Below are 14,768 nucleotides of genomic sequence, written 5' to 3'. Positions count from 1 at the left end.
TTACCACTTTTTGCAATAGCTTCTGCCATTAAAAAACTTATTTTGGTAGCACTGTAAGAGCTAATCACTTTAGTTTTCATCACTGATTGTTGTGCAAGAAAAGTTTTCTTCAACAATTCAATCTTATCAATTCAAAATTGGCCTTTAAATTTGTCATAACTTACAGCATGTTTTGTAGTGTAGTGCCTGTTCACATTATAACTTTTACACACGGCAATTTTCTCCAAACAAATTAGACATATAATAGAATTATTTTGTTCATGTACAAAATAGTCAGTTGTCCAAGAAGGATTAAATACACGACCCCCATGACCGCTTTCAGTATCACATCTACGTCTTTTAGCTGAATCCATCTTTATTAAATATATAAAAATAATGTTTTTTCTTTAGCGCGCGTTTTAATATTTAAAATGCGGATTTATATAGTGAAAGTATAATCGAAATCGAATGTATAATTCGAATTATAAATATATAAATAAAATGCTGTTGCTGTTGAACTTATTTTATTATTGTTATTTGAAATTTTTATTAAAATAAAAATTCAAAATTAATGGACCGTGATATGCGGGCCATGCCATAGGCTGACGAGGGCCACCTTCTGGCCCGCGGGCCACGCGTTGGACAACCCTGTGTTATATGACTATAAAAGAAATTCTCTAAATAGTTTGTGTGTCTTTTAAGAAAATATATTGAATTTAGCTGAAAGTAGCTGGTCAAACTCTTACCAGCTCTGTTGCAATTGCTATTTAATTTTTAGATTATATTTTTACTAACAAGTATTTTCAAAATCATTGTTAATTACTATTTGTTTAAATTCGCTGCAAAATTGGTTACAACAATAGGATTAAACATTATTAAATTATAAAAAAAGTTTCTTCGCACTGTGATGAAATTCAGATGTTTAACTACAAATAAGGAATGTTAAGGGTATACTTCTTGGAAATTTTGTGCCCAATCGTGTTGGTATTTTATCATACGAACATGCTTAAATAAAATCTCATACTTCGTTTAACAATGTAAAAGACCATGTTGGCTTGTTTTTGCCACCAAGGAATATTTTTTCTGTTGTTGAGTCATATTAGTAGAGTAACAACCATATGGATAGGGTGGACAAATGCTAGGGGCCCCAAGCAACGAAGGGGCCTCTAGATATCACTGACCATTATCCAGTTTTTTTGATTACGAATTCTGCAACCCCTGAGAAAAAATAAAAACAAAAACTGTATATGAAAAAAAAAAAAATAATGAATTACTCGCCAAGTTTTGCGATCATTTACAAGAAGCAAACTGGGAACTATTGACTGATTACAATGACGCAAATAATGGCTACGATTTTTTTATTCGCATATTCTCGAAGCAATACGAAAAGCCCCTTCCAAAATTAAAAAGAATTAATAATTATAAAAATTTGCTAAGTCCGTGGATGACGAAAGGACTCATTAAGTCGTCAAAAAGAAACAAAAACTGTATCAAAAAGTTTAAAAAAAAAAAGAACTACAAAAATAAAATAAAATACAAAAAATATAAAAATTCTTTTGAAAAGTTAAAAAAGCAATACAAAAAAAAATTACTTTTCATTGGTTAATAAAAAATTTGGAAATACAAAAAAAACATGGAATTTAATTAAAGAAATAAGAGGAATGGGATGTGTGAAAATTGATAATTTGCCAAATAGATTGCAAAGAGATGATAATAGAGGAGATACTTTTGAAAATAATGAAATTGCAGAAATATTTAATGACTTTTTCATAAATAAAGGTAAAAAACAAGCCGGTGAAATTCCCTGAGGGGAAAAAATCATTTAATTCTTTCTTGAAAAATCATATTCCTTTATGAATGTTGATATACTTCGGCTATATTGATGAACTTCGGCTAGCGGTTAGTACGCTTAAAACAAATAAGAGTGCAGGACTGGATGAAATTAACCCTGATGTTGGAAAAGCAGTCTCATATATTATAGAGAAACCTCTTTTCATAATTTGTAATCTTTCTCTAAAAGATGGCATTTATCCTGATTAATTAAAATTAGCAAAAATAATTCCGATGTACAAAAGCGGCGATGACTCGATAAAATATAACTATAGACCAATTTCCATACTTTCCTGTTTTTCCAAAATACTAGAGCGCATTATGCACAATAGACTGTAAATTATCTTGAAAAAAAATAACATTCTTTATCATAAACAGTTTGGTTTTCGAAAAAACCATTCCACGGAGCATGCAATAATTGATCTTGCGAATCAAATTTTGAATGGTTTTGAAAACAATAGTTACACATTTGGAATTGTTCTAGATAGATCTAGAAAAATTCCATTTACATGTCGGGGACCACGCAAGTGGAGCTCAATTCTTGTATAATTGTAAAATATGAAAAAAATAAAATCTATTGATATTTTTAAAAGAACTATAAAAAAACACTTTCTAAACTTAAACAATACATACACTCTGTCTGTTTTAACTTTATTTAAAAAATATAAAAAGATGAATCGACAAAATGTTTTGAATCTTCTTAAATTCTAAATCTCTTTTAAATATTTAAATATTATAATTAAATATTATATTATATATTATGTATTGTACTGAATATGTATATGTTACGATATGTATATGTACCGATTTGTAAATTTTTTTAAAAACATTTTTTCTTTTTTGCAAACTAAAAATTTTTTTGAAACTTAAGAGCGACTTTCTGTTAGAATCAGTCAAAAACACTAAATTTTTAGAGTGACCTCTTTCAAAATCACTAATTTTTTAATATGTTGTTACTTTTCATACTAGAAGCTCAATTCCAAAATAAAAAAAATTTTGGTTCTTTAGATATTATTATTTTTTTTTATTTAACATTATATTTTGCCGTTTAATAAATATAACAGTTTCTATAAATTTACAATTAAGTTAATGGCCGGAGCAAGAAGAAGGCATTGATTTGCCTTATCGCCGAGCACCGTGTTACGATTTATAATTTTTACAAAGTTGTTTCAAGAATATATAGTATAAAAGAAAAATTGAATGAATGTTTACAAAAAATATATAAAAAATAAAGTAAGATATCGTTTAATACATAATATCATAAATAAATTGGGTAAAAAAAAAAAAAAGTGAATATATAATAACTATATAATATATATATATATATATATATATATATATATATATATATATATATATATATATATATATATATATATATATATATATATATATATATATATATACACACAAAAAATAAAAAGCGAGAAAATGTGATTTTTGATAATGGTTATTGTCAAAAAAATTTTAAAAGAAAGACTTATAATAGTATAAATCAAAATCTGTGTTTAATAAAAACTGTGTTAATAAAATCTGTGTTTAATAAAAACTGTTTTCAATCAGTTTTGAACTGATGTAGAAACTTTTTTTTTCCGAAAACAATGTTTGGGAATCTTTTCCACAAAAGTGGTCCGCGATTCTGAATTGAATAAGAATTTTGTTTAGAATAAGATTTTGGTATAGCAAAGTTGTTTGCGGAAAATCTTGTAGCATATTTATGGTGTATTTCTTTAAAAAAAGTTTCAAATATTTTGGGGGAGAGCCCATATTTTGTTTTATACATGAACTGTAGAACAAGATAGATATTAAGTTTGAAAATATTCAGGGCACCAATTATACGTAAGAGAGGTTCACATGGAATCGCTCTACTAGCTCTAAATATGATTCAAACAGCATGTTTTTGCTAGCTTTAAAGTTTTTTTAGCTTAGTGTGATTAGTACTTGCCCACATGATGTTGCCGTAAGTTAAGTAACTATGTATAAAAGAAAAATATAAACTTTTTAAGGACTTAAATATTAAGAGTGGCTTAACTCTATAGATCATGCTAATGTTTTTTGAGTTTTTTTTTTCTATAGACTTTATATGAACTTTCCAAGATAGATTTTCATCAAAGTTCACACCTAAAAAATTTACAGATATTTTCCTTTTGATGTTAGTTTTATTCATCAAAAGATTGGGAAGAATAAGTGGTATTTCTTTTGTTTTGCTTGGTTTGTGGAAAAGAGAAAATTTAGTTTTTTGAACATTCAAAGACAATTTTTTGCATACAAACCATTCATTTACTTGTGAACCCTGTGTGACTCCACAATTTACAGTTTTGGTCGTTTCTAAATTTTCAAATTGTAGGGGAGACCGTGGTTAGTTGGCCGCAGGGGTAAGTTGACGAACTGCGTTTATCTTTAGAGACTTTCATCAGAAAATAACAAAAATTACACAGAAACTTTCTTATTGACCATTTCATCATTCACTGTAGTATTGTCAAGATTTGCGCATGCTCATGGAGATATTGAGATTTATGCGTTTTTTGGATAAAAACGTAACTTTTAGAACATCGCTTACTTTTTACTTTACAAAGAAAATAGTTAGTCGTATGAAAAAAAAATTATTGTAAAAGCTCCAGTCACAATTAGTTTACTATATCCAGTCAGACTTTTTTTTCAAAGCTGCCCTTTTTCAGGATCTATAGACTGTTTATTAAAAAAAAAGCTTTCGGGGTAAGTTGACAAATTTTTCACGGGGTAAGTTGACTCATAGCATTTACAATGGAAAAAAATAAATATTTTTATAAAATTATTATTATTTTCTTTTTTAATTTTTAACAATGTTGAAAAAATTTATGCTTACAAAAAAATTAAAAAAAAATTATTTTTAAGTTTTTTTTTCACAGATAAAAAGTGTGCTACTGTTTGGCTTTTATACGGACAAATATTTGGTACCAACTAAAAGTAATATTAAATTTTGGGATAAAATTGTTGCGAAAATTAAAATTAAAATTTTTTTTATCAATTTTGTACATAATGGTGCATTAATGATCATTTTTATAGTTTGCGCCAACTTACCCCGTGGTGGGGTAAGTTGGCGCAAACTTTTTTTTTTTTTTGAGGTCCCGGAAAGGCCCAAGAGAGCTCATAGAGTAAAAACCGAGCCAACTAGCCCCGGTCTCCCCTACATATTGTTTTCTGTTTGAAAGATAATTTTCAAACCAGAGTAAGTTTTTCTCCTTTATTCCGTAATATTCCATTTTTTTTATTAGAATGGAATGATTTACCGTATTAAAAGCTTTCGACAGATCAATGAAAACTTCTAACGTAAAACAGTCTTCTGTAAAAGCATTAGATAAGTGATTAACTAACTCTACTATTGCGTGATCTGTTGAACGTTGTTTTTTGAAACCAAATTGCTTACTGTATAACATGTTGTTTTCAGTTAAATGATTATACAGCCTATTGTACACTATATGTTTGAGCAATTTCGAGAAACAAGATAAAACAGATATAGGCCTGTAGTTAGAAGGTTCTGACTTATCTCCAGACTTAAATACTGGAGTTATTCTTGCAATTTTTAAGTTATCCGGAACTTTACCTGGTTTAAGTGACTGATTGAAGATATGAAACAAAGATGGTTCAATTATATCATAAACTAATTTTAATATATAAACGCTAACTTTATTCGATCCTGCACTTTTGTTACTTTTTAAGCTTAGTAATACAGTCCGCAACTCACGTATATCTAGCTTTGACTCATTCATTTTTTTATAAGAATTTGTTAGATAAGAATCAAATGTTGAAGAATTTAAAGGAATACTTTGTGCTAAATTAGAGTTAACATTAATGAAGAAACTGTTAAATTCTTAAATTGATTCACCGTCAATTAAAAGTTTATTTGGCGTTATTTTTATATTTGCTTTGTGCAATTATTTCTTTAATTCCAAGTTTGTTGAGTATTTCCATTTGTATTTTCTAGTAATTTCGAATAATATAATTTTTAGAGTATTTTTTGATTTTTTCAAATTTTTATAGTTTTTATACTTCTTATTAGATGTCAAATTTGATTTTTAGATATATTGACCAAATGGTGTCGAATTTGATTAAACTTTTAGCTATATTGACCAAATGGTGTCTAATTTGATTAAACTTTTAGATATATTGACCAAATGGTGTCTAATTTGATTAAACTTTTAGATATATTGACCAAATGGTGTCGAAGGCATTTTTGAACTTGAAATAAAAGCAAAGTAAATACTTTACAACGAGTATTCCACTTAATTATTGTTTATTGACTAGTTTAGATCAAAAATTAATAAAATTGTTAAAGGAAATTTTTTTCTTTATCTAAATATCATGCTTCAAAATACGCGAAAAATGATTTTTTTTGTCATTTTTGATCTTCGTTTCATTCAAAGCCGCGATAACCCCATATATTTTTTTTGTTATTATAAATCTTTATCTAGTTACGTACCTACATCTTTGCTTCCCATAGGCTTTTTCATATCTACTAGTACAAAAATACCTTAGGGAAGCAAAGATTTGCCGTAAAATCGAGCTCAAAAACGAAATTTTAATCCTTTTACGCATTGATTGTGACATGATAATGGTTAAAGCCCTAGGTTCACTGTAAAATTCAATTTAAAAAAACTTGTATTGACCTTTAATCTATCTTATTTATAAAAAATACTTATGGGGTACTGCAATAGTTCAGAAAAATAACATATAAATAGTATAGATATTTTCTTGGTGCTTCTATATTCATTTATAAGTGCTTGAATTCAGTATGTTTCCTTGTTACTTTATTATATTTTTTGAGTATAATTTATCTAGGTGAAACTGATTTAGAACTGATTCAGCAATAGAGATAACAGAGGAAACACCTTGATCGCAGCGATATAAAATTGTCAGGTAAACATGCTTTTTGAGAATGTCATTTTTTTGGTAAATAACATCTGTATGTATACTTTGCCCTTCTTCCCAAAGTAGTCTTTCTGACCCTCTCTAAACTTCATGGATGATATCTTTTGTGAATCGTCTTTCAACCAAAATGCTGTTTTGTCATCTAGTTGTTTATATGCATCATTATTTGCTTTGTGTATTTATTATGATCAATAAATGCCAAAATCACAAGTTAACTTGTTGCACCACTGTTTTTTTACATTTTCATAAGTTTTTAAATTTTATCTGGAATTTCTGTTTTGGCATTTTCATCATCTTCAAGTACTTTTATAAACTCTTCCGATTGACCAGGCGCAATAGATTCTAAAAAATTTTTTCTGAAGGTTTCTTCCATACGTTTATATTTGTTTCTTTTTTCCTTGTCTCGGACTAGTATTCTTTACGATGACGATTGTATATAATTTAACCGATTGGAATGTATGAATTATAATGGGAAGATTTTTGAAGTGTCATAGATATTGGTGCAGGTTGCCCTAATAATGCTTTCTTCTCTGTTTGTACTTTGTGATTAGGGTGCATACATTTTTTTCCTTGTTTCCATCCTAATCCTAATGTGTAGCGATGATATGCACATATTTTCTCTGTATTGTTAAAATTTCTGTTTAAACAATCTTTAATTAGAGATTTTTCGTTCCATTCACCAGATTTTTCGTTCCATTCGCTAGCTCATAGCTCTTTAAGATCTTAAAATATAATAGAAAATAGAGTAACAAGAAAACATACTGAATTCAAGCGCTTATAAATGAATATAGAAGCACCAAGAGAATATCTATACTATTTATATATTATTTTTTCTGAACTATTGCAATACCCCATAAGTATTTTTTATAAATAAGATAGATTAAAGGTCAATACAAGTTATTTTAAATTGAATTTTTCAGGGCTTTAACAATTATCATGCCACAATCAATGCGTAAGAAGATTTGAATTTTGTTTTTAAGTTCAATTTTGCGGCGAAGCCTTTGCTTCCCATAGGTGTTTTTATACTTTTAGGTACCTAACTAGATAGAGGTTTTTAATAAAAAAAACAACTGTGGGATAATTGCGGCTTCGAATGAAAACAAAGATCAAAAATGACAAAAAAAAAAAATCGTTTTCCGCGTATTTTGAAACATGACATTCAGATAAAGAAAAAATTTCGTTTACCAATTTTATTAATTTTTGATATAAATTAGTCAATAGACAATAATCAAATGGAATACTCGTTGTAAAGTATTTACTTTGCCTTTTTTTTCGAGTTCAAAAATTCCTTTTACACCATTTGGTCAATATTTCTAAAAATTTAGTTAAACTTCGACATCTAATATCTAGAGAACCTATAAATATTTTTTTTAAAAATTTCGGAATTGAGCTTCTAATATGAAAAGTAACAACATATTAAAAAACTAAAGCTGTTCATGCGAGAAGGAGTTGAGTCACCTACTTATCCCCTTTTAACATAAAAATTCCTCTAATGCCGTTGGCAGACGTTGCTACGCAACTGACTGCAACAAATAATGTTGCAAGATAAGGTCGTTATTGTTTTTGTTTGTTGCACTATTCGGTATAGCTTAATCTAAATAGGAATTAACTTTATGTATAGCATAAACTTAATAGGAATTAACTTATTAAATTAACTTTATGTTTCGTGTTCTATTCATTGATACCATACAGGTAAGAAATTTTGTATTCGATGTTACTAACAGTTTTACATTTTCACAGGTAAAGTTTGTAATAATACGAAGTGCAAAAGTATTTTTTGTTTTTTTAGCTGCAAGAAGAACAACTGTCTTGAAACTATTAATGAAGAGGATCAAATGGATCAAAAACCATTTTCTGACCTTCAACACTAAAGATGAGCGGGATTTGTTCCTACAATTCTACGATCAAATGCATATGCGGTAGTGGTGTAGTGGTAGAGTGCTCGCTTCATAAGCGAGAGGTTCCGAGTTCGCTTAGTACTGCGCTTAACTTATTTCTTCGCGCAGCAGCCTTGTTCGTCAATGTTCGTGTTTCGGCATTATAGAGTTGGAAGAGAGTTATAACCACAAGTAGCCTCCTCATCTGTAGTGGCCTTCTTGGACTTGGGTGAGTTACAAAAAAAAAAAGATATATTTAAAAGCTTTTTTAAGCTTATATGCTGTTAAAAAAAATTTGAAAGATTGCAAGCTTTTAATTGGGAAAAACCCGAGGCTTTTCCACTATTTTAAAGAAAACAATAATCTTTCCTTTGGATGTCCGCAAGTTGACATATGCTGCACTTTCAAAGAACTCACTTTAAAGTTAAGGAGTCCTCGTCTCAACGAGGCAGCAAAGAGATGTGCTCAATCTGAATTTGATGTATGTAAATGAAAATCAAAAAAGTTTTATTATCGAATCCGAAAATGCATCAATGACAAAAACAATAGTAAAATTTTATCATTGTGTTTTGACTTTATGCAGAACATACAGATCCCAAAAATACCAGTGCGAGAAACCTTCTATCTGAGGTAACTTTCTGTTAATGTTTTTTTGTGTTCATAACAATAAAAGTAACAAAGCACACGTTTTTGTTTTCCACCATAGCACAACAGGCAAAGTGTGTTTCCTTCTATTTGACTACTTAATGAAGGTAGAGCAGCAATTTACCAAACTTCACTTATACTCAGATAAATGCTGGGGCCAAAATAAAACCCATCTAGGCTACTTTTAGCCATAACTGATTTAAAGAAATTTGAAAAGATTAAGAAATTCTGCCCAATAAAAAGCCAATCCATCCTGCCGTGTGATAGGGATTTTAGCAAAATAAAACGAGAACTTAATTGACACGATTTTTTCATATGAAAGGATGGTAAATGTCATTAATCAAGTGTGTTTAATGATAACTGGGGTAATAAAGACAATCAATTACATCTTTTTGAATAAAAATAAAGAAAATGCAAAGTTTTATTTAGTTTTCTCAAAACTATGAGTTTGTTGACTACTCTACTTTTAGCATGAGCCGATTCAATTGAATTTCTTGTTTTGTAACGAAACTGTTTGAATTTTGAATAAAACTTTTATTCAAAACTCGAACAGTTTATTAAATAAGTTAGTGTATATAAACATTAAAACTTGAACAGTTTATTAAATAAGTTATAAAATAGTTTATAAAAACATTAAATTTCAAACTTTCAATAAGTTTACAAAGTAATGAAATTACATATAAAATATAATTAATAAACAAATATAAATGTAAAATATAATTAGTACTTTGATTTTTTTATATTGATTTTTAATTTATTGGAAAAAAATGTTTTGATGGTGAATTTGCATTAGGTAAATAGTTTAATTTAGGCAGAATAATGTCTCGTGGTAAATTTAATATAGTAAAACTTAAATTGCATACGCCGTAGTTGTACACATTCATTAAACTCTCATTTAAATGCTTTAACAACTTTTTCTTTTTTGATTTTAGATGAAAAGATTCTATCGATCAGCGACTGCAAGAAAGAAAATTAAAAGTAGATGTTGCTATTGCAAAATGCAAACAACTTAATTAGTAGAAAAAATTTATGGGAGAATTTTAACTTTAAAAGCACTAGCAGAAAACTGGAACATTGCTTAAATTCGCAAATATCCACAAAGAGAAACGCCAGATTATTTGAAATAACTCATTTCATGATGACTTACAACAAGATCATAGGATTCAAGATAGCGAACTTTTATTTAAAGTGAAAACATATTGATACTGCAATATATCAACTGCAGTCACGCTTCCAGGGCCACAAACAGATTACTGATTTGTTCACATTTCAGGACTGACGACACGGGTTTCAAAGTATGGACACAAAGTATGGAGCACAATCGTCAATTTCTAAAAAAAGTTTTCTTTATCTAAAAAATTTTTTAAAAAAAAGGTCCCTTACATAAAAAGAGTGTGTGGCAGTTCCCCTTCTGGCACCCCCAGTGTTGTCGGCTCTGCATTTTTGCATCTTCATCATCTCAAGAGTTTGTTACTGAAATGAAAAACAAATTTAGTTGAAAAAATGAAACTTTTTTCAATTAAATTTGTAAAATAATACCTTGATGATGTGAACGATGATCATTTACAAGAAATTCGTTCATACCAGCAAGAATTTCATGACGACTTGTGCAAAATGGAGACCGTTCGGTATATTTTGCAACATCTAATAAAAGCAAAAATAAAAGCAATTCACTAAAAATGAAATTAGTTGCTTCAATGCCAGAATTAGCAACTGCATGTGTTGTCTTTGTAACACCTCTGGTGACTGCTGCATTATGTGAACGCTCCTTTTCAAAACTTAAGATCGTCAAAACCTACCTACGGTCAACAATTTCTCGAGATCGACTTCCTGGATTGGCTTTACTAGCAATAGAAAATAAAGAAACTTCGCTTTTAAAAAAAGAAAAAGTTATTAGAGATTTTGCAAATAAAAATTCACGTGTAAATAAATTTGATGAATGAAAATATTCGAAGCAAAAATTTTAATACAAAGTTACACGAGAAAGCATTTAACTTTTTTGTTAGTAGTCAAGATTTAAAAATCCAATAAATTACTTCCGAACAAAATATGAAGCAGAAGACCATTGTGTTAACAAACTGATTATTTAAATGCTTGATAGCCGCGACATTTTGAACTGTTAATGAAGATTTACGTTCTAGCCAACTTGTTCGAAAGACAAGTGAATATTAATTCAAAATTCAATTGTTGAGGTATGCTCAAGAATACACCAACTAAGTGCTAAAAAGTCATCAATTGGTTTAAGACAACAAACAAGTTAATATTGTTCGTTATAAAAGATTAAAACATCTTACGACGTTTTAATTTAAAGTCCTGAATACAAATATGCTTTTAAACGTGTTTTTTATATTTGCTACTTTAAAAACAGCCTTTTAATTTGTTAGGTTGTAAAGTCATTTTTGACCAATACAAATTTATATTGGCTGCAAGCTCACTAAAATATCATCTCTGAAACAATAATCTTTAATTCCAAGAACTAAAACTTAAAAATTGCCAATCTCCTTTCATTTGATCGCTAAAAGCTTTTTACCCGAGATAAAAGAGAGTTTAAATAGAAAAAAAAAGATTTTTTTATTTTTAAAAAAGCTTTTATATTTTCTGGGGGATAATAAAGGTAAGCCCATGTAAAGTCATGACAATATGAAATGACACTACTTCTGATAAGGTCGCTTTAAATCAATAAAATTACTTTATAAATAAGATCTTTAAATAATTTTTAAATAACTAAACTATACATTTTTTAAACCGATATTAATAATATTAAAAAAACCGCAAATATTTGAAGAGATTCGTTTAATAAGTACAAATAACATACATAAACATTCGTATGTATAAATAAAAATATAAACAACTATATCTACAAAGCTAATCAAAGCATTAAAACCCAGACCTGCTGGAAATGACGAAGCTTATATTTAAAAAATCAAATTAAGTTGATTAAGATCAAATTTTTAAAAGGTTTTAAATTTTCAAAAGTATCATTTTTTCAAAGGCATCAAATTCACTCAAAAGCATAATTAACCTTATTAACATGGAAGATCCTTTTAATTTCAACTACACACTAAAAATATATTAGGCATCGCTGATTAACGAAAAAGTTATTTAAAGCTAACAACATGTATTCACTTTTTTCCTTTCCAAAATTGGCCCAGGACTACATAAATTAAGATTATTCCGTATAATAACAGTATCTTCTCTTTGAAGCAACGTGCTAGAAAATAAAACAATTGATTATAGATAATACAAAGTAAAAAAGTACTAACTGCGCATAAAGAACGATTATTTTCGCTAAATTTTCATGAATTTAAAAATACATGTCCCATAATAGCTCACATCAAAGGGTGAGAGCTACATCAAAATACGATGTGATAATAGCTTTCATGTAATGATAGTGTTGTCTGATATGTTTCGGTCAAAAATTTTGTTATTTTATTAGTGGAAGTTACATGAAAATTGAAAATATTAAGAATTGGTTGCATCATAGCATTACATTTGTTAAAAATAATTTGAAAATAAATAAAAATAAATTGAAAATTAAAATGGCGGAATATCTCAACGATTAGGTCATACAAAATCATATTATTGCTCGCAAATCTTTTTAAAATCAATGAGCAGTTTTTCGTGAACAACAATTAGTTGTCTTTTGTCATAAAAAAAGCACCGTATTGTAGTATTCTGAGAGCGAACCATGCTTCTTTTCTTTAAATTTGAAGATAAGAAGCGGTAGGGGTTGATATATTACAGCTATGGTTTGTAATCGGGTCTAACAAAAATAAATAAGATTATAACTAACCAACTTTTGATCTCTCTAAAACTATTATCTCATTCTTCTTCATCATCAGAGTCCCCCTATCATCTACCTCTTACAAATACATAGATCATCCAGGTCATATTTTAAAAATCCGGAAAATTGTTTGGGTAACATATTTTCCTCTTAATTTTGCTTTTTTGTTGCTCATTGTTTCTAATTTCTTTTGGAAACTTTCCTTAATTTCCTAAGAGTGATGAATGAAAAAGCTTAAACAAATATCTTACAAAAATATATATCTAAACTCGTATGTGTGGAAAATATTTTGGATATCCGGAAAAACTAAAATTAAAAAAATATCTGGAAAAAGATAATTCCTGCAAATAACTTAAAACTGACTCTTTCCGTGATTTTTTTTGTAACGACCTTTGGGTAGAACCTGATATAGCTGACAAACAGGTTAATCTATTGCTTGACATTTTGTATCACTCCAGCTTCTGTATCTAAATTGATTTCCTGCTTAGACTCTTCTACAGCTTGTGGTCTGGACAACATACCTGTTATAGTCTTGCAGAAGTGTTCTCCGGAGCTGTCGTCCATACTTCCAAAACTATTTAACAAATGCTCATCAGAGTCTTATTTTCCAGCCTGCTGGAAAACGACATCTGTCATCCCTATTTTCAAAAACGCTGACAAGCAATCTGACTTGTCTAACTACCGCCTCATTAGTCTTCTTACTATCAAAAGCAAGGTTTTTTAGTTTTTAATTAGCAAATGCTTAATGTCAAATCTTGAATCTAATAACTTTTTGATCATTAATATAGATTTTGGTCTTTTCGTCCTACTGCTGATTTGTTAACGGCAATAACTGAACGGTAATAAATCGGTTTTATTGTGCATTAGATAGATGTGGAGAGGCTAAGGCTATTGCTCTTGATATTTCTAAAGCTTTTGAAAAAGTTTGGCATGCTGGTTTCACCATAAGCTTTCTTCTTATGGAGTATCAGGTAACATCTTTAAGATTATTGAATCCTTCCTTACCAATCATAGTATAAAAGTCGTGCTTGATGTACAGCACTCTTTTTCATATCCTCAACTTCGGGGGTTCCTCAAGGTTCTACCCTTGGTACTATACTCTTTTTAATTTTCCAGAAGTTTTCACATCTAAGGTGGCATTGTTTGCTGATGATACTACCATTTATTCTTGTTTTGATAAGAAGCTAACACTCTCTGATTGCTTAGAGGGGGCATTTGAACTTGAAAAGGATCTCACTTCTGCTACAACATGGGACTCTCAGTAAACTTTAACTCAGGTAACTTCAACTCAGGTGAACTTTAAAACTCAGAGAAAACTCAATTTTTTTCAGCTAATCATTATCTCATTAATCCCGATCTTCCAACAACATATTACTACAACCATGCTTCTCAGCTTCCAAGCTTCTATTTATTACTTCAATGAAAATTATGACTACTTCAAAGAAAATGGGGTTTGTTCATTTCCTCCTCATTGCAGCCTGGTTCCATATTGACTATTTATAGTATAGCAGACATTGTATGTAATTCATTTCCACTAACATATACCCCTAATAATATCAAAGCTGGTTTGAAAAAAACAGGAATTTTCCCACCAAATGTTAATAGAGGCAAGATGAAGAATCTCATAAATTTTCAGTTTTAGACTAGGTGGTAGCATTAATCAGACACTACTGACTCTCCTATAGGCTGTTCTTTAAAAAATAGTATAAAGACGCTGAAATCGCCACTTTTGTACTAGTTGTGAA

General features: G+C 29.1%; 1 protein-coding gene across 1 annotated transcript in view; it reads right to left on the bottom strand.

Moving 5' to 3' along the window:
• Positions 1-11,934: 11,934 nt before the first annotated feature.
• The window catches only part of LOC105850865 (ras and EF-hand domain-containing protein homolog), a 65,918-nt gene continuing 63,084 nt past the window's right edge, over positions 11,935-14,768 (bottom strand). Inside the window, exon 13 of the mRNA XM_065791063.1 lies at positions 11,935-12,450. Coding sequence (XP_065647135.1) covers positions 12,348-12,450 — 103 coding nt within the window. The 3' untranslated portion in view covers positions 11,935-12,347. The remainder of the gene's footprint in view (positions 12,451-14,768) is intronic.

This window comes from Hydra vulgaris, chromosome 02 (assembly GCF_038396675.1).
Source record: "Hydra vulgaris chromosome 02, alternate assembly HydraT2T_AEP".
NCBI lineage: Eukaryota > Metazoa > Cnidaria > Hydrozoa > Anthoathecata > Hydridae > Hydra > Hydra vulgaris.
This window is presented reverse-complemented; position numbering and strand designations above follow the sequence as displayed.